A 25,654-nucleotide genomic window follows, 5' to 3' on the forward strand; every position below is an offset into this window, starting at 1 on the left:
ACTGACTGACTCACTCACTGACTCACCCACTGAACTTGGCTTGTTCCGCTGGCTATGTTGTTCATAAGGTGTGCATTGTACTTGTACTGACAAACTCACTGACTCACTGACTCACTGACTGACTGACTCACTCACTGACTCACCCACTGAACTTGGCTTGTTCCGCTGGCTATGTTGTTCATAAGGTGTGTATTGTACTTGTACTGACAAACTCACTCACTCACTCACTCACTCACTCACTCACTCACTCACTCACTCACTCACTCACCATGTTCAGGTTCCGAATAAGAGTTAGAGTAAACTGCTTAATAAGTGAATCAAACTACAAGTCACATCCTTTAATTTACAAAAAAATCTCCGAAATATAATCATGATAATGATGTTTATAGAACAAAAAACAACAAAATTCAAAATACAATTCATTTGACTTTATAAAGCAAAATTGATAATCCCCCTACCCCCTCCTCCACTGATATCACCTGCATGGTCCCCAAACTGTTCAAAATAGATAATACCACATCCATGAATTCATGTAGGACATCAAGACCATCTGCATTTACGGTTTTTAATGTCAGGGTTACTGCTGAAGAACTCTTGTGTTGTCAGTGTACCGCGGAGTTTCACTATCTCGGCACTGGATAGGTGAGTGTACGTCACAGTTTTGGTAAATATGCAAATCACAGCTTCAGTCGTCGATGACACATTTCTGCCAAGAATGGTTCTCCGAATAAACATTGGTTAATCAATAGGTGCTTAATGAACTATTACTTAAAGTATATTTTACGACTCGCAGCACTCGGCAGCAGTATCATCATAACGGTTTACGCACATATGTAGACAGGACTGGTTGATTGATCATTATGTTCAGAATGTACCAGACTAGATTGACAATCTCCGTTCCCGTCCATGTTTGGTTACTCTACGAAGTAACATCCTCAGTCTGTTGAAGAAGGCTTTTCTGGCATATTCTTCCTCGCCCCACATCAGGTAGGTTGTCGTCTGCAACATGGCTCTCATAGCTTTGGTCACGTGGCGTGTGTCTATCTCCTCCAGCATCACCACCACCAGGAGGCGCTGTCCATTCTCCAGCACGTGACGCTGGATGAGATTCAATTCAAACTGGCACCATCCACTCTGGGCAAACTCATTGGAGAGGACGATAATAATTTTCCGACTTCCTTGAATTGAATCAACAATATTATCGACAATTAATTTTCCGACTTGAAAATCTCTGTCATGAAGGCAGATATTAAGGTCTTCTTGGCCCTCAAGAATTGGAAGTAGAGTCTTAATGACCCAGGGGCGATCTGGTGCAGAATAAGCTACAAATGCGTCATATTCGTATTCGTGGGTGTCCACTTCCTGACGTTGACTGTATCTGACCATGTAGATGAAGTATCGGATGTGCCAACGGTAACGATACATCACTGTCCCGACTACCACGAACACTATGAGCAAAATACTTAAGGTAAGAGTTGTAATCTTGACATCCATATCCAATAAACAAGTGATTTCCGACATTTCCAAATCCAGCAAGCGATGTCCTATCTTGTTCCCTGGGCTAAAACACTTGTATGAAGACGTGAAATTTGGATCTGTTTTATAACCGAATATGTTGGTCTCTTTGCGCATCCATTCAATGAACCAAAGTATGTCGCATGTACAGGAAAAGGGATTATCATAGAGAATAATTGTAGTTAAATTCCTTCTGAAGGGTTGGAAAGATGACTCATCTAAAGTTGTTATTTGATTACTTCCCATGAACAACTTTTTCAAATTTGTCATATTTTTTAACGGTGTCAAATCTGTAATACCATTCGAATATAGTGCAAGACTCTCAATGTTGGTTAATCTTTCAGTTATAACTCGTGGTATAAAGCGTAGGTTGTTACCTCCCATGATCAAAATCCTGAGTTGAGTAAGATGCCCAAGCAAAGTATTGAACTCATCTTCTTTTGTGCTATGGAAAATATTGTAATTAAGATTTAATAACTCTAACGAAGAACATCCTTCAAATACACGTAAGTTAATGCCCCCATTTATAAACCAAATATGATTATTGCGAAAATATATTTGTTTTAATGCCGAATTATTGAACACTGCTCGTTCTATATTGTGCATCGCACATCCAACATAGGACAGGGTGATCTTGAAAATATTGGGAAGCATCGAAAACTGATTGGATCTTAGTTCTTGGAAAAGATTACCGTTTAGGTAGAAACGCGTGAGACTAGTAAGACAGTTGTAATGCAACCGGTTTATTTGTCTCATCTCATTCCACTGAATTTTGAGGATTTCAAGGTTAGGGAACCTCGAACTGTTGCTTTCTTTGAAACAGAAATCGGGACAATCTCGAAAGTGATTATTGTCAAGATTCAGATATCTTAAAGAGGTAAAACTGGCATTGTATAGATGTATGAGTGTTAAATTATTTCCCCCAAAGTCAAGTGAGGTCATGTGATTCAGTCTCATGAGTGCTGTCATTGGGAACATATGTGTATTGTCCAGAAATATAAGCTTGAAATTGCCAATACGTTTCAAATGCTTAAAAAAGTCATCAGAAACATTTTGAAGGTTCATTGAACTTATATTCAATGTTTTGAGTGGCGTCAAGGCGATTCCATAGAAAGCTTCCTTTAGAATCCCCTCTTGAATGATGTTTTCTGAGAGGTCAAGTGTTTTCAAATGCATCAAATGACCAAAGGCGTCCTTGGCTACGTTTTCAATGGCGTTTTTTTTCAGACTGAGAATGACGATCCTGTATGGAGAATACACTGACAGAGAAGTGTTTGAGAGATAGGGAATTGTGCCATTCTCCAAATATAAACTTGTAGACAATTTTCTTGACTGTTTCGGAGGTAATGGTAAATGGTCCTCTGTTAAGTTCAAGTGTGTGCAGCGCATTTCAACAATATGTTCATATCTATGTCGAAACTTAATCTCTGACCGACGACAGTGACATCCAAGGTGACATTCCAGTCTCTTCGAATTCCTTAACGGCCGCAACGTTGACGATGCTGACACCCATATCAACGCTGCAACGACGGCCACACTCTGGAGCTGTTTTAAAATCTCCATTTTGTCTTTCTTGTAGTGGCCACAATCTTTGTTATTAATGTTCTGAAAAAAATGTATAAAGTGAGTGAGTGAGATGGGTTTAACACTGCTTCAAACATCAATTCGGCAAAATGTGGAAGAAAAGCCAAAAGCTAAACCGTTGACGAGACAACGAGGCGAAACGATGTCTACTAATGAGAGTGAGTGAGTGAATGTATGACGAAATTGGGCTATGACTAATGTAGTGGTCACATTATTAAATTTTCCTTTTCGAGTTCCCTCTTCGCTATTCGATTTCACAGATTTGTGACATGCGTGACGTCCATTCTTAGTGTTCATGAGTTAGCCGAATCGATCCTCAGAATTTTCAGTAGTTCGTGGGGTAATTTCAGATGCAAAATATTATACAGAGATCAGCCCCCGATCAAATAATATGTGGAAAGTAAATGCATCCACGCATTTGATGAAATGATGCTAAATACCAAGTACTGAAAGTGTTGTTTTCCTTGTGGGATACTTACAGCATAATGTGTTATGTGCTGAGTTATGGAGGAAATACGGGCAGAAATGTGTTTGCAGCATTTGGGGGTTGTGCGGAGGAATGAGACAGTATCTCGAGATTGCGTGAAGGCATAGGAAGTATTTAGAGGTTGTGTGGAGGGATGGAGCACTATTTGGTAAGTGTGTGATGGCAAGCTTAAGGGGAAGTATTTAGAGTATGTGTGGAAGGATGAAGCAATATTTGGTGAGTGTGTGAAGACATGGGTAGTATTTAGAGGATGTGTGGAAGGATGAAGCAATGTTTGGTGAGTGTGTGAAGACATAGGGTAGTATTTAGAGGATGTGTGGAAGGATGAAGCAAGGTTTGGTGAGTGTGTGAAGACATAGGGTAGTATTTAGAGTATGTGTGGAAGGATGAAGCAATGTTTGGTGAGTGTGCGAAGACATGGGTGGTATTTAGAGTATGTGTGGAAGGATGAAGCAATGTTTGGTGAGTGTGTGAAGACATGGGTGGTATTTAGAGTATGTGTGGAAGGATGAAGCAATGTTTGGTGAGTGTGTGAAGACATGGGTGGTATTTAGAGGATGTGTGGAAGGATGAAGCAATGTTTGGTGAGTGTGTGAAGACATAGGGTAGTATTTAGAGTATGTGTGGAAGGATGAAGCAATGTTTGGTGAGTGTGTGAAGACATAGGTTGGTATTTAGAGTATGTGTTGAAGGATGAAGCAATGTTTGGTGAGTGTGCGAAGACATGGGTGGTATTAAGAGTATGTGTGGAAGGATGAAGCAATATTTGGTGAGTGTGTGAAGACATAGGGTGGTATTTAGAGTATGTGTTGAAGGATGAAGCAATATTTGGTGAGTGTGTGAAGACATAGGGTGGTATTTAGAGTATGTGTGGAGGATGAAGCAATGTTTGGTGAGTGTGTGAAGACATAGGGTAGTATTTAGAGGATGTGTGGAAGGATGAAGCAATGTTTGGTGAGTTTGTGAAGACATGGGTGGTATTTGGAGTATGTGTGGAAGGATGAAGCAATATTTGGTGAGTGTGTGAAGACATAGGGTAGTGTTTAGAGTATGTGTGGAAGGATGAAGCAATGTTTGGTGAGTGTGCGAAGACATGGGTGGTATTTGGAGTATGTGTGGAAGGATGAAGCAATATTTGGTGAGTGTGTGAAGACATAGGGTGGTATTTAGAGGATGTGTGGAAGGATGAAGCAATGTTTGGTGAGTGTGTGAAGACATGGGTGGTATTTGGAGTATGTGTGGAAGGATGAAGCAATATTTGGTGAGTGTGTGAAGACATAGGATAGTGTTTAGAGTATGTGTGGAAGGATGAAACAATGTTTGGTGAGTGTGCGAAGACATGGGTGGTATTAAGAGTATGTGTGGAATGATGAAGCAATATTTGGTGAGTGTGTGAAGACATAGGGTAGTATTTAGAGGATGTGTGGAAGCATGAAGCAATGTTTGGTGAGTTTGTGAAGACATGGGTGGTATTTAGAGTATGTGTGGAAGGATGAAGCAATGTTTGGTGAGTTTGTGAAGACATGGGTGGTATTTAGAGGATGTGTGGAAGGATGAAGCAATGTTTGGTGAGTGTGTGAAGACATAGGGTGATATTTAGAGTATGTGTGGAAGGATGAAGCAATATTTGGTGAGTGTGTGAAGACATAGGGTAGTATTTAGAGTATGTGTGGAAGAATGAAGCAATGTTTGGTGAGTGTGTGTAGACATGGGTGGTATTTAGAGGATGTGTGGAAGGATGGAGCAATATTTGGTGAGTGTGTGAAGACATGGGTGGTATTAAGAGGATGTGTGGAAGGATGAAGCAATGTTTGTTGAGTTTGTGAAGACTTAGGGTAGTATTTAGAGTATGTGTGGAAGGATGAAGCAATGTTTGGTGAGTGTGTGAAGACATGGGTGGTATTAAGAGGATGTGTGGAAGGATGAAGCAATGTTTGGTGAGTGTGTGAAGACATGGGTGGTATTTAGAGGATGTGTGGAAGGATGAAGCAATATTTGGTGAGTTTGTGAAGACATAGGGTAGTATTTAGAGTATGTGTGGAAGGATGAAGCAATATTTGGTGAGTGTGTGAAGACATGGGTGGTATTTAGAGGTTGTGTGGCTGGATGAAGCAATATATGGCGGTGTGTGAAGGTGTGGGGTAGTATTAATTGGTTGTGTGGGGGGATGAGGCGATATTTTGTGAATGTGTGAAGGGATAGGGAAGGATGTGGAGGATGTGTGGAGGAATGAGACAATATGTTGTGGTGTATGGAATAAGGCAAGATTTGATGGGTTGTGTGTATGGATGATGCAGTATTTGAAGGCAGTGTGATGGGATGGTTCAGCAGTCTAAGACTGTGTTGGGATGAGGCGGTATTTAAAACATGTGTCCATATTTGGAAGTTTGGAAGAGGGATGATGCAGTATTTGGAGGTTTGAGTGTGGGACACACACACACACACACACACACACACACACACACACACACACACATACACAGATAAGGGAGAACGGAAGATCGAAGTGGGGTCCTTTTTCGTTTGTCTTTAGTCTCGATGCAATCTAATAAAACAAACTACAGACAAGCATATATTTATCTTCGAAATAGTAATTTAGTCATAAACCTTTTGTCAATTCATTCTAGTGGCATTCCCTAAGACATGCACACAAATAGACATGTCACTACATTTAGGGTTAGCGGGAAAATGTTCACGATTGTTGTACACTGGTGGCAGACATGACACTGGGAGGGTAACGAAGGTGATACGAGCTAGTAAAAAAGCTGGTGGTATTCCATGTCCTCACCGCGATATCCCATTCGCCGAGCTCTCTTATCTATCGCTGCCACCAGTCACAGCGTGAATAAACTTCACTACAGTGTTGGTGCAAATTACTTGGAGGAAATATTTATTTACTTCCTCAAACAACTGTGTCCCCATGAGTAACCTTTTAGACCCCCGTACCTGCATAGAGACAGAAATACTTCCTGTGATCGTATGCCACATGTTAATTTGCTTGTTCTGTATAAAATGTTCAACATGTATCACTGCATTACGCTCCACGTCTAAAGCGCCGCAATTCGCTATGCAGAGTTCCGGCATTTCGGCAAGTCCCAAACCTAGGATCGCCCCGATTATGCTTCTAGGTTTGTCAGCACCATACCCGTGTTTGTGGGTTTCACCGAAGTGGTAAACGTCTGAGACCTGCATCACTTCGGGCTTTCCTCCGACAAAAAGCTGACACGCCATGATATAACTTCGGCGTTAAACCCAACTCACTATCACTCAGATGATGTTTTTAGCAGAGCCAAGTTATTTGAACATCTGACTGTGTGCATTGTAGAGTGAAACATTGATTCCGAGAGAGATTGTTTCTGTTTGATGAGATAAATGAGTCGATATTAGTTATGAAATAGATTACCATTTAGTAAGACAACTGTAACACAACACTATAAGTTTAAATTGTTTAAATGATTTTTCTTAGGATGTTATTTTAGGTTGGGGAAACGATTACTACTGATATTACCGAAACAAAATAACGTATTCAAAGTCGCTATCATGATCATTGTTTCCTATAGCTGTGGCATATCCTCATTACATTAATTCCCCCAAAGTATTTTGTTTTTCGTTTCGTTTTGTTTATTGTTTAACGCCGCTATAAGCAATATTCCAGCTATATGACGGCGGTTTGTAAATTGTAGCGTTATTGCTGTTCAGGGTAAAATCCCAGTCTAGGTTAGTTAGAGTTAGCTTCCCGATGTTTGCGTATTACGTCATGAGCTGACGTCATGATTTGTGTTGGGGACTCGAGTGGACGCCATGGTGCCTGTCGCATGTAACTCCGGTCAATAAATCGTCCTCAAACGAACCCTTGTCTTAGTGTCAACGTAACACAACATAAATAATCGAGCCTGGACCAGACAATCCAGTGATTGACATCTTGAGCATCGGTCCATGCAATTGGGATACGATGACATGCATCAACCAAGTCAGCGAGCCTGACCATCCGATCCCGTTAGTCGCCTCTAACGATAAGCACAGTCGCCTTTCCCCCAAAGCTAGGACAGGTTTTATTGAACGTTTCTATCCCTGATTGTACGCATACCCGTTATCTGAATTAAAAAGTTTGTATTCTCAAAAAATGTGTCATCTCTTATTTCAGTGGTGTTCAATTCGAAAGGCTTCTCTACACAGCCAGTCCCGTATCGGTCAGGGTCACGTACATTCATTTGTTCGTAGTGAAAGGCAAGTTGAACTCGTTTGGGTGGACGTTGATGATCACTTGGCAAACAACAAACAAAAAACAACTAAATTGATTAAAACTATGAAATGTCACGAAATAACAACTACCCAGCACTGATGGTTAAGTCATCTGCTCAATCATAATATAACAAAACATAAGGAAGAGTGAGTGAGTGTGGTTTTACGATATGTGTCAAACGCCTTTGGTACATCATGTGAGTAAACGAAATCCGTTTTACATTGTGATGATGACGAGTGAGTGAGTATGGTTTTACGCCGCTTTTTGCAATATTCCAGCAATATCACGGCGGGGGACACCAGAAATGGGCTTCACATATTGTACCCATGTCGGGAATCGAACCCGGGTCTTCGGCGTGACGAGCGGACGCTTTAACCACTAGGCTAGCCGACCGCCCCTACATAAGGAAGAGAATTTATCTATGTCAACTTCTTTATTGTGAGGAACACAAGATTTCGGAGTATATACTTACTCCTTCACCTGATGAAGGAGTAAGCATATACCCCGAAACGTTGCGTTCCTCATAATAAGGAAGTTGACATAGATAAATTCTCTTCCTTATGTGTATCACTTCTAAATTCCTTTCGAAGACTTGATAAGAAAACGTAATCATAACATAGGTAAATTGCGGCATGTGATGTCAACATACATGTGTATACTTACACGTATCCTACAGGGTCCCTAGTTCATCTAGCTGACCTCCAGCTACTAAATCCTGAGAGGTTCAAACACGGATGATGAAACCAAGTCACGTGTCAGTATCGTTTACCGTTTTTTGTGTTGACCTGATTTCCCTTTATCGCATTATGCTTTGAACCCTCGTCAAGCTGATATGTCCTCATATAACTAAATACTGTTAGAAGCAGCTGACTAAGTGACTCACTACCTTACACACCCAACCACATTGTCCGTGGTGAATGTGGAAGGTATCCCATATGCATATATGGTTATAAACGCTGTATTAAAAACTGGTATAAGTTGTTGTGTATGCTAACCTCTAGTCCTGCACTATGGCCGTGGAATATTTTTATTTTATGAAAAAATAATAATCTAGAAATGCATACAAAAGCAAGTCTAGCCAGCTCAAGCTAGCTCTATTCCACATCAGCATAGGGAACTATTTTTATTTTTAGAGTCAAGAAGGATATTGTGTAATATAAGATTTCAGAGACTAAATGTTAGTCTAGCTAACCTCTCGTTGTCCCCAAAATGTTTTAATCTACTACTATTGGATACAAACCATGGAAAAATTAATTGGGTTTTAAAGTTGAATTTATTAATGTATAAAATGGGATTTGGTTTTGTCTGGGAAGATGAGTCTATTGGCAGTATAGATTCTTTGGTTTCGAAGATTATGGCCGGATTCACAGTATACAGTGAACTACGGTTATAACGAACACGCTTATAACGAACTGACGGATATAACGAACTTACGTTTTTGTCCCGACCATTTGCTGTAGTTGTGCTCTATATATGCATATAACGAACCACGGCTACAACGAACTAAAATTAGTGGTCCCTTTGAGTTCGTTATAATCGTAGTTTACTGTATGTATCAACGGGTTGGCAGGCCTCCGTCTCTCTTGGCTCTAAAACGTTCTCGTACTGTCTATTTCAACCCATTTTGGGCGTTGAACCATATATTGGCTGTATCACTATAAATAGGTTCCCTGTGGCTTTGGCAAGGTTGGGGGCACGGGTGGCCCAGTCGTCTAAGGCGCCGCGATTCGCTGTGCAGAGTTGCGTCCCTTGGGCATGCCAGAAACCTCTGATTGTGGGTTCGAATCCCGATTCGCCCCGATCATTTTTCTAGGTTTGTCAGCACCATACCCGTGCTCATGGGTTTCACCGAAGTGGTAAACGTCTAAGACCTGCATCACTTAGGGCTTTCCTCCAACATTAAGCTGACACGCCGCGATATAACTGGAATACTGTTAAAAGCGGCGTTAAACCCAACTCACTCACTCAATCACTCACTTTGGCAAGGTTAAGATGTTGCTCACATCGTCTAAAAATAGAAACTGGTATAGATACGTGGGCATGCCAGTTAACCAAAGACTATGTGATATGTGTAGGTACGGATATGTTGAAAGTGAATGACATTGAAAATATACTGATATGTAGTGCATATGAACACCTGCGACAATTGTATGTCCCCAAAAAGTATTATATGTTTCCTAGTTTACACAAAGTTAACATGTTATAGTCTGAGGACAATTGGAATACTTTAGAAAAAGGGCATTGTTTATTCACTCTGCTAATAATTTGAGAAAAGAATTAAAGAAATGTGAAAAATTGGCTGTAGCACTCTTGCAACGTGTAATCGGCCGACGACCGATGGCCTATACTTCGTGAATAAATGATGAGATGAGAAAGTGCACGCACGCACGCACGCACGCACGCACTCACTCACTCACTCACTCACTCACTCACTCACTCACTCACTCACTCACTCACTCACTCACTCACTCACTCACTCACTCACTCACTCACTCACTCACTCACTCACTCACTCACGCACGCACGCTCGCACGCACGCACGCATTTATAATGTTTTCTGAGAGGTCGAGTGTTTCCAAATTTCCAATAATCGAGGGTGGTTGTACTCTAGCTTTGACGTTATATAATTTATGATTAAGGAAATAATTTTGCTTTTGTCTCTCCAAAGAATTGAATGTATTTTCCACTTTCACTTCCACAGCGTCAGCATTTGTCGAGGGCTAGAAAATTGCCCTTACATTTTAACTGGTAGTTCATTGGTTTCACTTAACACTGATATTGCATGTCGTGGATGTTCACGGAAACAGAGAGTGGCATAATGCAGAGTCGCGAATTCAAAACGTTATCACCATTTAATACCTTTCCCTGATGCAAACAAAGAGCCACAAAGAGTTTCAGCAGCAAATGACAAATATGAAGTATTGAGCTCCTCTCTTCTTTTAAACCTAACTAAACGCAATCCTCATCACTTTGAAAAACAGTCACACACATTGAGTGGGTGAGTGAGTGAGTTTGGTTTTACGCCGCTTTTTTGCAATATTCCAGCAATATCACGGCGGGGGACACCAGACATGGGCTTCATGCATTGTACCCATGTCGGGAATCGAACCCGGGTCTTTGGCGTGACGAGCGAACGCTTTTACCACTAGGCTACCCGACCACCCCAACACACTGACGAAGAGATATAATTCAAGCAAATCATAGGTGGATGGGTAATGGTTAAAGCCCACTCTTGTCTAATAAAGACTCTGGGTCATTTCCCCGCAATAAAACAATCTGACGAGTATTATTAAGGCATTGTCACCGTAGGTCAAATTTTACCTTATCACGGTCTAGTGTCCACTCTGCTCCCAGGCTTTATTTTCGGAACCGCTCGGCAAAGTCCGGCGGTCGTCGTTGTCATCCCATTTTGTGTTAAGGAATTAGTGGCCCGACTATTCCATTCTCTTGTAATTTAATAGCTCGCCCAAACCATGTATTGACTTGATGCACGTTATATCGTATATGGTCGCTACCTTATTCCTGTATTGTAACTTTGATTTCCAAACGTTAGTGGAATTTATATGCACACCCAGATATTTCTCATAATTGAACATAGCTTGTAGTAAATCTTTAATGACACCTGTGGAAAGCTTGCGTTCAGCGCTTTATTTTCATAATTACATTGTCAGAATGGAAGTAGTAGTTAGTTTGCTATTCTTGTTTTCCCCGTGTTTAGAAACACACGTTAGCTTAGCGCCCAAGTCTTGTATTTCCCGGCGGCCCAGGAGAGAATGACCTCTCCGACGTCCGCACGCTGTATGTGACAGATTTTTCCTAGATCTGGGCCCACTTGCACAAAGCGATCTTAGCACTACAACTGTTGTAAGCCTATGTTAAAGTATGGGAGTTACGATCATCTTAGCGCTAAGATCGCTTTGTGCAAGTGGGCCCTGGAGTCTTTAGATCGGCACATCCGGAAGCGCTCGTTTAATCTCAAACATCTTCATCGTCGTTCGGTCAGTGTGCTACGAGGTGTCCCGTTCGAAACTTTGGTTTCTTTAGTAAGTGGTTTCTGTACACGGTTCGATCGGTACTGAACTAAACTTAGTAACTAGGTTTTGCAATACTCAGTTTTTTCTAGTAATCCTTGGATGACCAACCTTCCCGTGATTGTCTAGCTACTTCGTAACTAGTGTATCCAATACTCCGATTTTCCGATGAAGGACGAAGCATGGTTTATTTCACGGTGAAACATTGTTTTGTCTTCACGTCATTTCTGGAGAATTGAATATGTGCTGCAGGGAGAATAAACCACTTAGGTCTGCGCCCCTCATGGTTTATTCTCACTGCAGTGTTTTATTGTAGGATGAACAGCTACCACTCGTCCTGTATTTCTTAAATACAGTGTTACTAAAAGCACATAGAGTATTACTAACGGACCATATAGTATTACTAAAAGCGTAAAGAGTATTACTAAATTGCTTGTAAATGAAATTAACCAACAAATTATCAGCCAAAATATATTTATGTACCTGTTATGCTTTCTTGGTAGATTGTCGAGCCTACTGTTTTCATCAGTAAACCCGTGAACCACACCTGAATGCGTCCCATGTTCAGGAGAACCTTATATTTGACACATAGAATTATCATCATTTTTTCCTGAGTTTGAAAATGTGTGCTGAGTTGCGTCCCTTGTGCGCGCCAGAAACCAATGATCGAGAGTTCGAATCCTGGTTGCCAAGCTTTTCAGCACCATACCCATGCTCGTAGGTTTAATCAAAGTGGCAGAAGTCGGTACTTAACTTAGTGTCTTCTTCCCACAATAAGCTAACACGCCGCGATATAACGGGAACACTGTTCAAAGCGGCATTTAACCCAACTCACTCACTCACTCCTCAAATCCAACCACGGTTTATATCAGATGTAATACCATATTGTATCACTGGTGATTTCTGAATGTATTTCCCACTTTCACTTTCAAAATCTCAGTCTATTAAACCGAGTGACTGGCAGGGAAATTGAATACTCTTTATTATTCATCGTTTTGTGTTGGAATGCTTCATTTAGTGTATTGAAACAAACTGATCAATTATTCATATGTATAAGGAAATATTTTCCGCGAGAAAATAATCAAATTTCCTCTTGGCGTGGGGTATTTTATACTGCATGGAATTCTGAAAGTGTATTTTCAATGCGATACAGTGACGACGAGTGAGTGAGTGAGGGAGGGAGGGAGGGATGGGGGGGGGGGGGGGGGGGGGGGGAGGGGAGCATGCAACGCAGATATGTATGACATGCACTCCTATCTGTTTCTGTTAAACATAGCTCATCTGCATCATCTTTAAGTCACATCCCCAAACAACACAGAACAATGGTACAGATATGCTTAAATCGTTTTCTTACCATGTCAAAGACTCGGGTCCGATTTCTCAAACACAATGTAGATATCCTTTCTGAAGCCTGGTTTTCCCATTCGACAAAAAACTATACTCTCACACTTTGCCAAAATATTAACTTGTAAAGTATGAAAGCAATCCGCTTTGCTTCGAGAACATGTTCAGACCTTGTCAAGAACACATTCTTTTGTGGGTACTGAAAATTCTTACACGACAGGGAAATTACAGCAATGGTATCGCGAGGCCTCCTTATGATTTGTTGTTGCTACTAAGATCTGCGTTGTGCATGTCAAGCAAGGAACCAGAAACCAAACGTTCATTGGTCAATGCAGACTGACATCTAGTCCCTGAAATGCACATAATTTACAGATTAAAATAGTTGTTAAATTTAATAAAATATAATAAAAAGGAGCCCAGAGACACTCTTCATTTCCATATCTGAACCTGCAGTAATCTAGACTTGCTCATTATTATAGACTTGAAACGTCTGTATTGGATGTATTTGCTTCAGGGACTGTATGACAGACTAAGTGAGTGAGTGAGTGAGTGAGTGAGTGTGTATGTATGTGTGAGAGAGAGAGAGAGAGAGAATGATTGAGGGAGGGTGAGTGAGTGAGTGAGTGAGTGAAGCATACAACGCAGATATGTATTACATGCAGTCCTCTCATTTATATACATGTATATATATATATTGCACACAGTGTCAGGGATAATATAATATTCCACACTCTCATGGAAAAATATATATTGCACACACTGTCAGGGATTGTACATGTTCCACACACTCTCATGGATAATATACTAAGTCCGCAAAAGAAACGTCAACCCCAGTAGCATTGCATGAAAAGTTGTCATTTAAATATCTGGGTAATTTTTGTCAAAGTTTCTAAAGTTTAACATAACCTTTTCCGGAAAAATGAAATTTGATGAAAAAAGTAGATGACAATAAAACCGATCACGGCAACGGCCATGGTAACCCGATGCACGTGAGTTCCGTGCAAATTAAAATGCACATGCGTTCCCCAACTTCTTGCCCTGTAAAAATCCACCCAGATCGGATAAAATTCAGTCGTTATTGAATTGCTACCACATGCCAAGATTGACATGAAATCACCGACACCAAGCCCTTGGACGATTGAAAGCTGGAAAAAGCACCCGGCAAGTAGCCAAATGCATTTCAAGTCCACATAAGGACCATGTACAGGCTCCAGCAACGGTACCAGACCACCAACACTACAGATGACCGACCACGTAGTGGAAGACCAAGGGTCACTACCCGACGTCAGGATATATATATATATATATATATATATATATATTCCACACAGTGTCAGGAATTGTACATATTCCACACACTGTCAGACAGATGACCGACCTCGTAGTGGAAGACCAAGGGTCACTTCCCGACGTCAGGATATATATATATATATATATATATATATATATATATATATATATATATATATATATATATATTGCACACAGTGTCAGGAATTGTACATATTCCACACACTCTCATGGATAATATATGTATGTATATATTGCACACAGTGTCAGGGATAATATACATATTCCACACACTCTCATGGATGATATATGTATATATATATATTCCACACAGTGTCAGGAATTGTACATATTCCACACACTGTCAGACATTATACATATTAAATATCTGACAAGGGAAATAAAAACCGTGACAGTGAGTGAGTGAGTGAGTGAGTTATCGCTCCCACATAATTTCAAGGAGCTTAATACAAACCCGAGTATACAAATGTAGACACATGTAGCACATACACACTAAGGGAGACGCACGTCTATTTTAAAGTAGGTAAAGCCTTGACAGGCCCCCCACCACAAGGCCGCTACTTGTGTTGCATTATGCTGCATGTATGTACAGATATCGTGTGGGGTGTTACCGATCATACTGAATACACACAGAGGTAACGGCTAAATATAGTGAATGTAAGTTGACCTAAATAAGAGAGCATATACATGTACGTGCTGGAAGTAAGAGTGAACATCGTAATACGGGTGGGAGTCACACGACGGAGATATTAGGTATGTGTCAAACGCCTTTGGTACATCATGTGAGTAAACGAAATCCGTTTTACATTGTGATGATGACGAGTGAGTGAGTGAGGTTTTACGTCGCTTTTAGCAATATTCCAGCAATATCACGGCGGGGGACACCAGAAATGGGCTTCACACATTGTACCCATGTCAGGAATCGAACCCGGGTCTTCGGCGTGACGAGCGAACGCTTTAACCACTAGGCTACCCGACTGCCCCGTTGATGATGACGAAGTAGGTAATAACGTACATAATACCGGTACATATACGGCAGGTAGTGAATGACCTCTTTCAGGACCTACTGGACATGGTTATGTTGAATGATATGACATCGAACATGCACTGTAGCCTATTTCAATTGCACCAGGTATGAACTACGCAGCTATAGTCGTGGCTCCCTGGTATCAAGACTATTTGATAGTGACTCATAAACACATGCGTATGACTTAGGCAGAATTGGGCCATCGACTGTCCTTTGTGTGGAGATTTCCTGTGGTTAGGAAAGGGTTTTGTTAATTCTATTCACCTTGAAAACACTCCGGTCACTTGCACAGCTCATATTTCAGTGATAAGCCTTTGTATGCAGATCACGCATTTCAGTAATACAGTCGTATGCAGATCACAAATTTTAGTAATACAGGCGTCGCATATGCATCACATATTTCAGCAATACAGGCGTCGCAGTTTAATCACGTATTTCAGCAATACAGGCGTCGCATAAGCACCAAATATTTCAGCAAAACAGGCGTCGCAAAAAGATCACGTATTTCAGCAATACAGGCGTATATACATCACATATTTCAGCAATACAGGCGTCGCAGTTTAATCACGTATTTCAGCAATACAGGCGTCGCATAAGCACCAAATATTTCAGCAAAACAGGCGTCGCAAAAAGATCACATATTTCAGCAATACAGGCGTATATACATCACATATTTCAGCAATACAGGCGTCGCATATACATGTATAGGCATCACATATTTCAGGAATACAGGCGTTTATACATCACATAACTCAGCAATACAGGCGTATATACATCACATATTTCAGCAATACAGGCGTATATACATCACATATTTCAGCAATACAGGCGTATATACATCACATATTTCAGCAATACAGGCGTATATACATCACATAACTCAGCAATACAGGCGTATATACATCACATATTTCAGCAATACAGGCGTATATACATCACATTTTTCAGCAATACAGGCGTATATACATCACATATTTAGCAGTACAGGCGTATATACATCACATATTTCAGCAATACAGGCGTATATACATCACATATTTAGCAGTACAGGCGTATATACATCACATATTTCAGCAATACAGGCGTATATACATCACATATTTCAGGAATACAGGCGTATATACATCACATATTTCAGCAATACAGGCGTATATACATCACATATTTCAGCAATACAGGCGTATATACATCACATATTTCAGGAATACAGGCGTATATACATCACATAACTTAGCAATACAGGCGTATATACATCACATATTTCAGCAATACAGGCGTATATACATCACATAACTCAGCAATACAGGCGTATATACATCACATATGTAGCAGTACAGGCGTATATACATCACATATTTCAGGAATACAGGCGTATATACATCACATCTTTCAGCAATACAGGCGTATATACATCACATATTTCAGCAATACAGGCGTATATACATCACATATTTCAGCAATACAGGCGTACATGTATATACATCACATATTTCAGCAATACAGTCGCATGTAAATCACATATTTCAGCAATACAGTTGAACATGGCAGCTGTCAGCAATATGGATGCAGTTTGTCTTTCATCACAGCTTCAAGTAATACAGGCGTTATATGCACATCACATATGTCAGCAATGCATAACCAATGTTCTTTGAATGTTATCATTTGCACAGATGTAGGCGTATTTCGTGTATTTAAGTGAATGAGTGAGTGAGTATGGTTTTACGCCGCTTTTAGCAATATTCCAGCAATATCACGGCGGGGGACACCAGAAATGGGCTTCACACATTGTACCCATGTCGGGAATCGAACCCTGGTCTTCGGCGTGACGAGCGAACGCTTTAACCACTAGGCTACCCGACCGCCCCTCGTGTATTTAAGGGCGACGTCAATACAAACGTGTATATCCAATCTGGCTGATGATTGATGAAATCATTTTCATTTTGCAGAGCACGACATAAAATGGATACCACATGTGTCATGTGTGAACTGACATCCACAGTTGACATTTTGCCAGTAGCAACACCTCTCCACACGGCGGGACATCTATCCGACAGGATGTTCCGGAACATTCAGAAGCCAGTGGATCAGAAAATTAAGTGGCGGGTGCTCTTGATTTCGCTTAATTTCCAGGAAAATATACGTGGCAGAAAGAAACTTATTGAGCTTGTAGGCAAATACAGTCCACGAATCGCATACGAGCTCGGGAAACCAGGTTTCAATGGCCAAATAAGCTGTGTGTGTGGTCCGGAAATAAAGCGTTCCTCAACTGAAGAAGAACCCTGCTCTACAAACTACATGTCATTTCAGGCTGCAAAATCTATTATGCCTGCCATTCCCCTTCGCAGGGCAAAGTCTCGTGGTACTCTTGTAACGTGCGAACTCCTTGCAAAGAAATCAGATGTGTCGGAATCCTCAACCAGTGCCCAGTCTGAACACGTTGAGACGAGCTCTAGCAGAAGTTTGATATCGTCTTCATCTGGGATAGGAAGCGCATCATCCGTCGATACTGTTGACAGCGTGTTTTTCAGTGAACGTTATCCAGTTGAGGAAGGAAAGATGACCTCCAATGGCGCGACGCCTGTAAAGATGGTTCCAGGTTCTGAGTGCCATACATCCATGAAAACCGTTCCAACGACAAATGTTATACAGGAAACTGAAGATGGTGAGAATGAAAGGCCTTGGTGTGTGCGTGAGTTGTCTCAATGTGTGAGTGTCGGGGCCAGTGAGAGAGGGTCGACATGCACATGATGCAACGACACAACTATGTGTATGTGGTATGGCGCTAGTGTCATCTTCCTGAGGCAAGGGCGTTAAGTCACTATAAAGGCCAGTTTCCAGCCTTTCCGAACTAGGTAGGAATTTCCAGGATCGATTGTAGAGCCACCAGTTGGTGTGTGTGTGTGCGTGTGTGTGCGTGTGTGTGCGTGTGTGTGTGAGAGTGTGTGTTTGTGAGTGTGTGTGTGAGTGAGCGGGTGGGGTAGGTAGGTCAGGGTCGCGATACATTTGCTGACAGACACAACTCTGTATCGCGCTAGTGTGTGTGTGTGTGTGTGTGTGTGTGTGTGTGTGTGTGTGTGTGTGTGTGTGTGTGTGTGTGTGTGTGTGTGTGTGTGTGTGTGTGTGTGTGTGTGTGTGAGAGTCTTTTGTATTAAACTGTTCTAAATAAGTTCAAATAAAATACTTTTATGTGTGTGTGAGCGGGTGGGGTAGGTAGGTCAGTTTTTGTATGTGTGTGTGTGGTGAGTGTGTATGGTGTGTGTGTGTGTGGTGAGTGTGTATGTATGTTGTGTGTGTGTGGTGAGTGCGTTTGTGTGTGTGTGTGGTGAGTGTGTGTGTGTGTATGGTGTGGGGTAGGTAGGTCAGTTTTTGTGTGTGTGTGTGTGGCGAGCGTGTATGGTGTGTGTGTGTGTGTGGTGAGTGTGTGTGTGTGGTGAGTGTGTATGTATGTTGTGTGTGTGTGTGGTGAGTGCGTTTGTGTGTGTGTGTGGTGAGTGTGTGTGTGTGTGTATGGTGTGGGGGTGGGGAGTGGGGGTGGGGGGTGGTGGGTGTCAGAGGGTGAGGTAGGTAGGTTGGTAGGGTAGGGTCTTGGTGCACGTGCTGCCGGAACAACAACTACGTGTATGTGGTAACACGCTGCTGTGTTCGGTATTGCGTGAGCAAAGTAGGTCATGATCGTGGTATATGGAGTGCTCAACAAACTAATCGCTCAATAAAAGTGAAAACATTTTTTAGTTCACCAGGAAGACGAAAACATACTACCGTGTTCAGATTTTTACTGATCAACGTATCGACATATGTACGCAATTATGTGTGGTTACTGCTAAATGAGTTCACAGTAGGCGGATGGGATGAAATAGCCTTGATCTCTGTTGATTGATGGCTTGTGGCGTCGAATGTGGACAGCTTCTGTTAGTGAAGTCATGGAGGTTGTTTGGGAGGATTTGGACGTTTTTGCAAGTTGATGTTGTGATTGGGCCAGTTGCTGATATGGTCCGAGGTGGCTGATCCATTCGCCAACTCCTAAGAGATGCTTATTAAACAATTCTTCCACTGTGTAATCAATGTGTTGGTGTTTCAGATAACACTACCCGACGTTCGTCTCTGGCAGAGGTAATGCAGTATTTTTTTTAAACTTACGTATGAAGAGATGCATTCTATGTGTTTCACTTTACCCGTATGGTTGGTTACAAACTGCATGAAATAGCGTTGATGGGTTTCATATTTGTTCAAATAGACCTTAAACTCGAATCACTCACTCTTTGTAATACATGCATATGTAAATCATATATTTATTTACAATTCGAAAGTCTAAAAAGTAAACTACGGTTATAACGAACACGCTTATAACGAACTGACGGATATAACGAACTAACTTTTTAGTCCCGACTATTTGCTGTAGTTATGCTGTATATATGCTTATAACGAATTACGGTTATAACGAACTAAAATTAGTAGTCCCTTTGAGTTCATTATAACCGTAGTGTACTGTATTTTAATATTTTCAGAGGCCACACGATGTAGATATCCCCAACAGTACACCACGACCTCTAGACATACCTGAGCGGCAGATACTACTGGGCCTGGTAGTGCTTATTTTCTTACCAGTCGGTGCTTGCTTGATGCCAAGAGATCTCGTGTTCAGCATTGCCGCACTGATAGTATTGCAAATATACAGTTATTGGAGGCAGTGAGGACTATTGGAGAATAACCTACGGGCGGTAATGGGTTACGGATTAAGTGTGCGTGTGAATTATGGGTGTCCGCTCCGAGCCTTGGAGTGAGTGAGTATGGTTTTACGCCGCTTTTAGCAATATTCCAGCAATATCACGGCGAGGGATACCAGAAATGGGCTTTACACATTGTACCCATGTCGGGAATCGAACCCGGGTCTTCGGCGTGACGAGCGAACGCTTTAACCACTAGGCTACCCGACCGCCCCTCCGAGCCTTGGTGTCAGATTGATAATTCGTCGTCAGCAATTCGACCTAACTTCAACGCCCCGGGATCAACTGCTTTCATCCAATCTAATTTAATTCATTTATCTCTTCAATATCAGTGCCACATTTTCACAGGGCGGTCGGGTAGCCTAGTGGTTAAAGCGTTCGCTCGTCACGCCGAAGACCCGGGTTCGATTCCCGACATGGTACAATGTGTGAAGCTCATTTCTGGTGTCCCCCGCCGTGATATTGCTGGAATAATGCTAAAAGCGGCGTAAAACCATACTCACTCACTCACATTATCACATCATCTTCGCCGACACACCATGAAGGGAGTGTTTTCTGGTTGGACCTGCACAATGAAAGATTTTACGAGAGCATTAAATTGTTTGATAGGCATTGGTAAGAAGTTGACGGGTGACAAGGTAGACACAATTTTATGGATAACACTTTACAGTATTGTAGAATTGCAATCAGTGAATCATTGAGTTGGGTAACAATTTTGAAATGGCCTCAGTAAAAAGATGAATTTGTAAAAAAAACCATGATTTTGTATTTGATGTACAAAAGATAAAAGGTATAATTCAGAATGTGTTTTTGATGTCTTGATGCATTTTCCAAAGGCCTGAACTGTTCATACACGTAAAATAGATCATAATGTATAAATTCTTATTTTGGAATCAATCGAGATGGTTATTGTAGTCAGTGTATGTACACCTCGGTAATCCGGACCCCGTAAAATCCTTAAACCCCACTTTTAACAGTTACTGCTTGAGACGCACACATGAATGTAAAGGGACATCACTTCATTACCATGATTCGTTATTCCGGACATGCGTGAATCCGGACGACTTCAGTTGGAACTTTATCGTCCGGATTAACCAGGGTCACCTGTATAGTCTCTATGAATATCCGGGTTACAGTTGGTCTACAGTTGGTTAGAGTCGGTGGTTTTGGATGATGCATGTTATCGTATCTTAATTGCGTCATTGAGGCTCATGATGTGGATCTTAATTGTCTGGTCCAGACAGGGTTATATAAAAACCGTCATAATATAGCTGGACTATTTCTGAGGGTGTCGTTAAAGGACAAATAAACAAATCACACTGTCCTGACATAATCACAGTTCATATATGTATATTTGGTTTGTATTGACTAAAGAACATATAGCAATCTTTTTCTTTTGAAAGTAAGAATGTAATCTACGGCTGAGGTTTGGCAGGAATACCCCACTCAGACACAGAATACTGACTCCGAGCTGACCAGTCCTTGTTTTAACCCCTTTTTACCGCCAGACAGGGTAACAGCAAGTACCATCTTTTAACGTATTTTGGTATGACGCGGCCGGGGATAAAACCCCGGACCTTCCACTCTCCGTGCAGACGCTCTACCACAAGACCACAGAGGCGGTCCCTAAAATATTAAATAACCATGAGGTGCGGTGAAGTGAAATTGGGTTTGACGTCGCGTCTAAGATTATTGCACATGTATAGCGACGTACATGTACGTGTGTGTTTGTGTGTGGCTGATTGTGCTAGTCCGGACTGATGCCAATTTATAGTGCTAATACACTGAGATACCATAGCGCAGTTTAACATGAATACCCCACCCAGATATAGACCCCTTAATGTCGAGCGCCAGACAGGGTAACAACAAGTTCCATCTTTTAACGTCTTTAGGTATGACGCGGCCGGGGATCGAACCCCGCACCTTCCGCTCTCCGGGCGGACACTCTACCACTAGACCACGGAGGCGGTATGAATAACCATGAACAAACGGTACAACTTAAGAACACTATCGACATATGTGCAATAATATGAATCAGAGTTTCAAATTAGAAAAAAATACAAGAAAGAATATCGCAAACAATAGAAAAAAGACGATTTGTGGACAAACACGAGGAGCCCAAGTAACAGTTTAGAAAACTTACTTATTGAAGCGCCCGTAATTGATTTATTACAGTACCTATACCAATTTTCCATTCTAAACACTTTGGTTGTGCGCATATAACATGGCTGGAAAGTTACACTCACCGCCGTGGCTGACTGTGGTTTAAATCTGGCTACGACAACACTTGTTGTTCCTAGTATTTCAAAATGTTGAAGCCGATGACATCTACTGAACAAATATTTACACAAAAACTACTTACATGTAACAACATATGTACCTGGAAAAGTGTCAGGCACCGCTCCTTCTGTATTTCCATATATTTTGAATCTACATGTATCTCTTGGAAACATTGACACATGACATTGATAGAATAATATACCCCCAACAGCTGTTTGAAAAGTACAGGATCAGTGATGCAGAGGAATCCAATTAAAGGGTAGCCAAATAACAGTTGTCATTGCACAGTGACAATAAATGTAATTAGATAGTCAATTTCGGGTTTTTTTTATTCTTAAATAACTTCGTTAACAAAACTCTTTTCTTCAGAAAATTTGATACAGGGTGCAACTTCATAAAAGCCTGAGTTATGTGAAACTATAGAGTAATGAAAACACGAAGCTGTCCATGGTAAAACTCAATGACTTCATAGTTTATATCTAAAATCAATTAAGGATTGACTGTGTATTTTCCCCCCGTTCATTGGGGTCGAAAAACCGATGTGCAAACTGTATGAATCCGCGACTGACATTGTTTATTAATGACCATATATTCTGAATTCTTTTGGAAATAAAAACGACAAAACCTTTTTCTATATTCATTACAAATATCTACTTAAAGGGGAGTCCATTGCAATTTCAACCTTTATAGGGAATTGCATCAGACATCATTTTGTCATTGATGCGCCTAATTTGGATATGTCATTCGCATGCCTACCCTAACACGGTTTGAAAGCTTTACTGAGGATTTGAATGTTGAAACTCCGATCAAACAACTTTTGAACAAGAATCGCATGAGGCCCTTTGAAATCTCAGCTAAAAATAGCATGCTCAATTGTATCTCCAAAGGTTGTGAAATATCGACACCAAAGGCTAGAGTTGTTGGAATATTTCTCGACATAAAGGGAACAATGATTATTTGAAAGTTGAAGTTTTTCTACTTGTCATACAGTCTTGTGGGGAACCTTTTGTCACTCAATCTTCATGCATTAATAGATAATCAGCATCATTTGTCCGATTTCAGTACGTATTTCGCCACAAAATTACTTCATGTCAGAGACCCAGTCGTCTTTGATGTCCTTTGGGCAAGCAGGAAGACTTTGGTTGTGGGATCGAATCTCAGATTCAGTACAATACAATGACCCCTGCGACACGGCTAGGTATCAGACCCAGGAAACTGGACTATGCATATATATACTAGCCACAAAAAGAAACTGTGCACGGAGAAAATATATTCTGGATTGAAATACAACACAGCAAGAACAAAATGATGCAGACACTGTAGCAACTGAATGATCGGATCATAAGAAAATGTCAACGGGACCTGAACAACATCTGTTACGATGACGTCAGAAGATCAAAATGGAGTAGGGGGTCAAACGACAAAGTCACAAAGTCAATAACGGGTATGACCACCCTGTGCGTGAATCACAGCAGTGCATCGGCGACGCATGGAGTCCACCAAATGGGCATGGAAGGCCTAGGGAATGGCCTGCCATATCCTCCTCAAATCCTGTGCCAAGTCACGGACGTTATCTGGAGGATGTGGAAGACGACGCAGACGGCGCTCCATTTCATCCAAAACATGTACATGCTCTATTGGGGAGAGATCTGGAGAATTTGCAGGCCATGGCAGTAACATGACATTGTTATGGTGAAGGGAATCCATTGCGACCCTAGCCGTGTGAGGACGAACGTTGTCCTGTTGAAATGTCAATCCCGGGCCATGACGTTGCAGGAAAGGAATGACCACAGGCCTCAGAATCTGATCTCTGTAGCCAACACCGGTGAGATTGCCCTGAACAACCACCAAAGGGCTTCGGTGCCGTGCTGTTATCCCACCCCAAATCATCACAGAGCCACCTCCAAAACGATTCCTCTCCACAAAACAGTTGCGTGCATAACGTTCTCCCAAACGCCGGTAGACACGTTGGCGCCCTTCACTGTGGGAAATGTTGAACCTCGCTTCATCTGTAAAGACATCATTTCTCCACCATATTCGAGGTTGGCGAACATGATTTCGACACCATCTTAGACGGTTGACTCGATGACGGTGTGTCAGGATGGGACGTATGGCAGGGCGTCGTTGTCGAATCCCGTACTGACGTAAACGATTCCTGACAGTGTTGGGATGGATACGGCGCAGTCCAGGAATTGTCTGGGACGTCGTTACTGCCGTATGGAACCGGTGTCGGAGATGTGTAACTCGAATCCATCTGTCCTGTCTTGGCGTCGTTACTCGGGGACGTCCTGAACGTGGGTGGTCGGCAACGTCATTTGTGTTCTGATAACGCCTCACCAATGCCGATATCGTGTTATGATGGCACTGGAAATGTGTTGCCACCTGTTGTTGCCTCATTCCCGCTCGGATCATTCCAGTGGCTTCATGACGCTGTGCAGCTGTCAATCTTGGCATGATTTGCTTGTGATATGCGTGTGTCTGCGCCTGAGAAGTTTTGAATTTTTGAATGACCACAGATCATGCTTTCCAAAGTGACAGCGAATGTTGAGTTGCACATGCTGTGTACAGCTGCACAGGATGCACGTGCAGTAACACATTGCACGTCCATAGGCCCCCATCAATTACGTCATATCGCATGGCACGTGCATGAGCGTTTGAATGTCTCCAATAATTGCTGTGTTCAAACTTATATTTCATATATAGACGGTGTGCCCTTATATCTATATTTTCTCCGTGCACAGTTTCTTTATGTGGCTAGTATATATATATATATATACTAATATATATATTAGTGTTTGAACTTCAGAATTCAATATATATATATATATATATATATATATATATATATATATATATATATATATATATATATATAGTCCAGTTTCCTGGGTCTGATACCTAGCCGTATATATTATAGTGTTTGAATTTCAGAATTCAACATAATTTGAAAACTCAAGACTGATTATTACTACACATAGAAATAAGTCAATTTCACGAGTGTTTTCCAAGAACTGATGACAACATATGATGATATAAATCTCTTTTGCGAACTGCAATTTGTGCAAAATCTGTGAGAGGATGAAGTCTCTCGTCAGACTGAATTGTTTT

At 41.4% G+C, this 25,654-nt stretch overlaps 2 protein-coding genes across 5 annotated transcripts; one reads left to right on the forward strand and one right to left on the reverse strand.

Annotated features, from left to right (window-relative positions):
• Positions 1-283: 283 nt before the first annotated feature.
• LOC124145772 (toll-like receptor 3) lies at positions 284-8,582 on the reverse strand. Its single transcript, XM_046515685.2, has 2 exons — positions 8,493-8,582; positions 284-3,120 (listed from the first exon to the last, which is right to left on the reverse strand). The coding sequence occupies exon 2, from the start codon at positions 3,076-3,078 to the stop codon at positions 880-882; it is 2,199 nt and encodes a 732-aa protein (XP_046371641.1). The 5' UTR covers positions 3,079-3,120; positions 8,493-8,582; the 3' UTR covers positions 284-879.
• A 6,515-nt stretch (positions 8,583-15,097) lies between these two features.
• On the forward strand, positions 15,098-20,375 carry LOC124145773. 4 transcript variants are annotated; one of them, XM_046515686.2, is made up of 4 exons: positions 15,098-15,297; positions 17,489-18,204; positions 19,621-19,652; positions 20,048-20,375. In XM_046515686.2, the coding sequence occupies exons 2-4, from the start codon at positions 17,502-17,504 to the stop codon at positions 20,231-20,233; spliced, it is 921 nt and encodes a 306-aa protein (XP_046371642.1). In that variant the 5' UTR covers positions 15,098-15,297; positions 17,489-17,501; the 3' UTR covers positions 20,234-20,375. The 4 variants fall into 4 exon arrangements, with proteins under 4 accessions (XP_046371642.1, XP_046371644.1, XP_046371643.1 ...); XM_046515688.2 differs by having other exon boundaries at positions 17,489-18,093; XM_046515687.2 differs by having other exon boundaries at positions 15,099-15,268.
• Positions 20,376-25,654: the final 5,279 nt, after the last annotated feature.

Source organism: Haliotis rufescens, unplaced genomic scaffold (assembly GCF_023055435.1).
Source record: "Haliotis rufescens isolate VD_foot unplaced genomic scaffold, xgHalRufe1.0.p SCAF_21, whole genome shotgun sequence".
NCBI classification, from domain to species: domain Eukaryota; kingdom Metazoa; phylum Mollusca; class Gastropoda; order Lepetellida; family Haliotidae; genus Haliotis; species Haliotis rufescens.

What these genes read in the sequence shown, in the direction of transcription:
- LOC124145772 (XM_046515685.2), bottom strand. Translation starts at nt 3,078, where the DNA reads ATGGAGATTTTAAAACAGCTCCAGAGTGTGGCCGTCGTTGCAGCGTTG.
- LOC124145773 (XM_046515686.2), top strand. Translation starts at nt 17,502, where the DNA reads ATGGATACCACATGTGTCATGTGTGAACTGACATCCACAGTTGACATT. An exon ending in TATACAGGAAACTGAAGATG is followed by an intron (nt 18,205 to 19,620) that starts GTGAGAATGAAA and finishes TTGGTGTTTCAG; the next exon opens with ATAACACTACCCGACGTTCG. An exon ending in GACGTTCGTCTCTGGCAGAG is followed by an intron (nt 19,653 to 20,047) that starts GTAATGCAGTAT and finishes TAATATTTTCAG; the next exon opens with AGGCCACACGATGTAGATAT.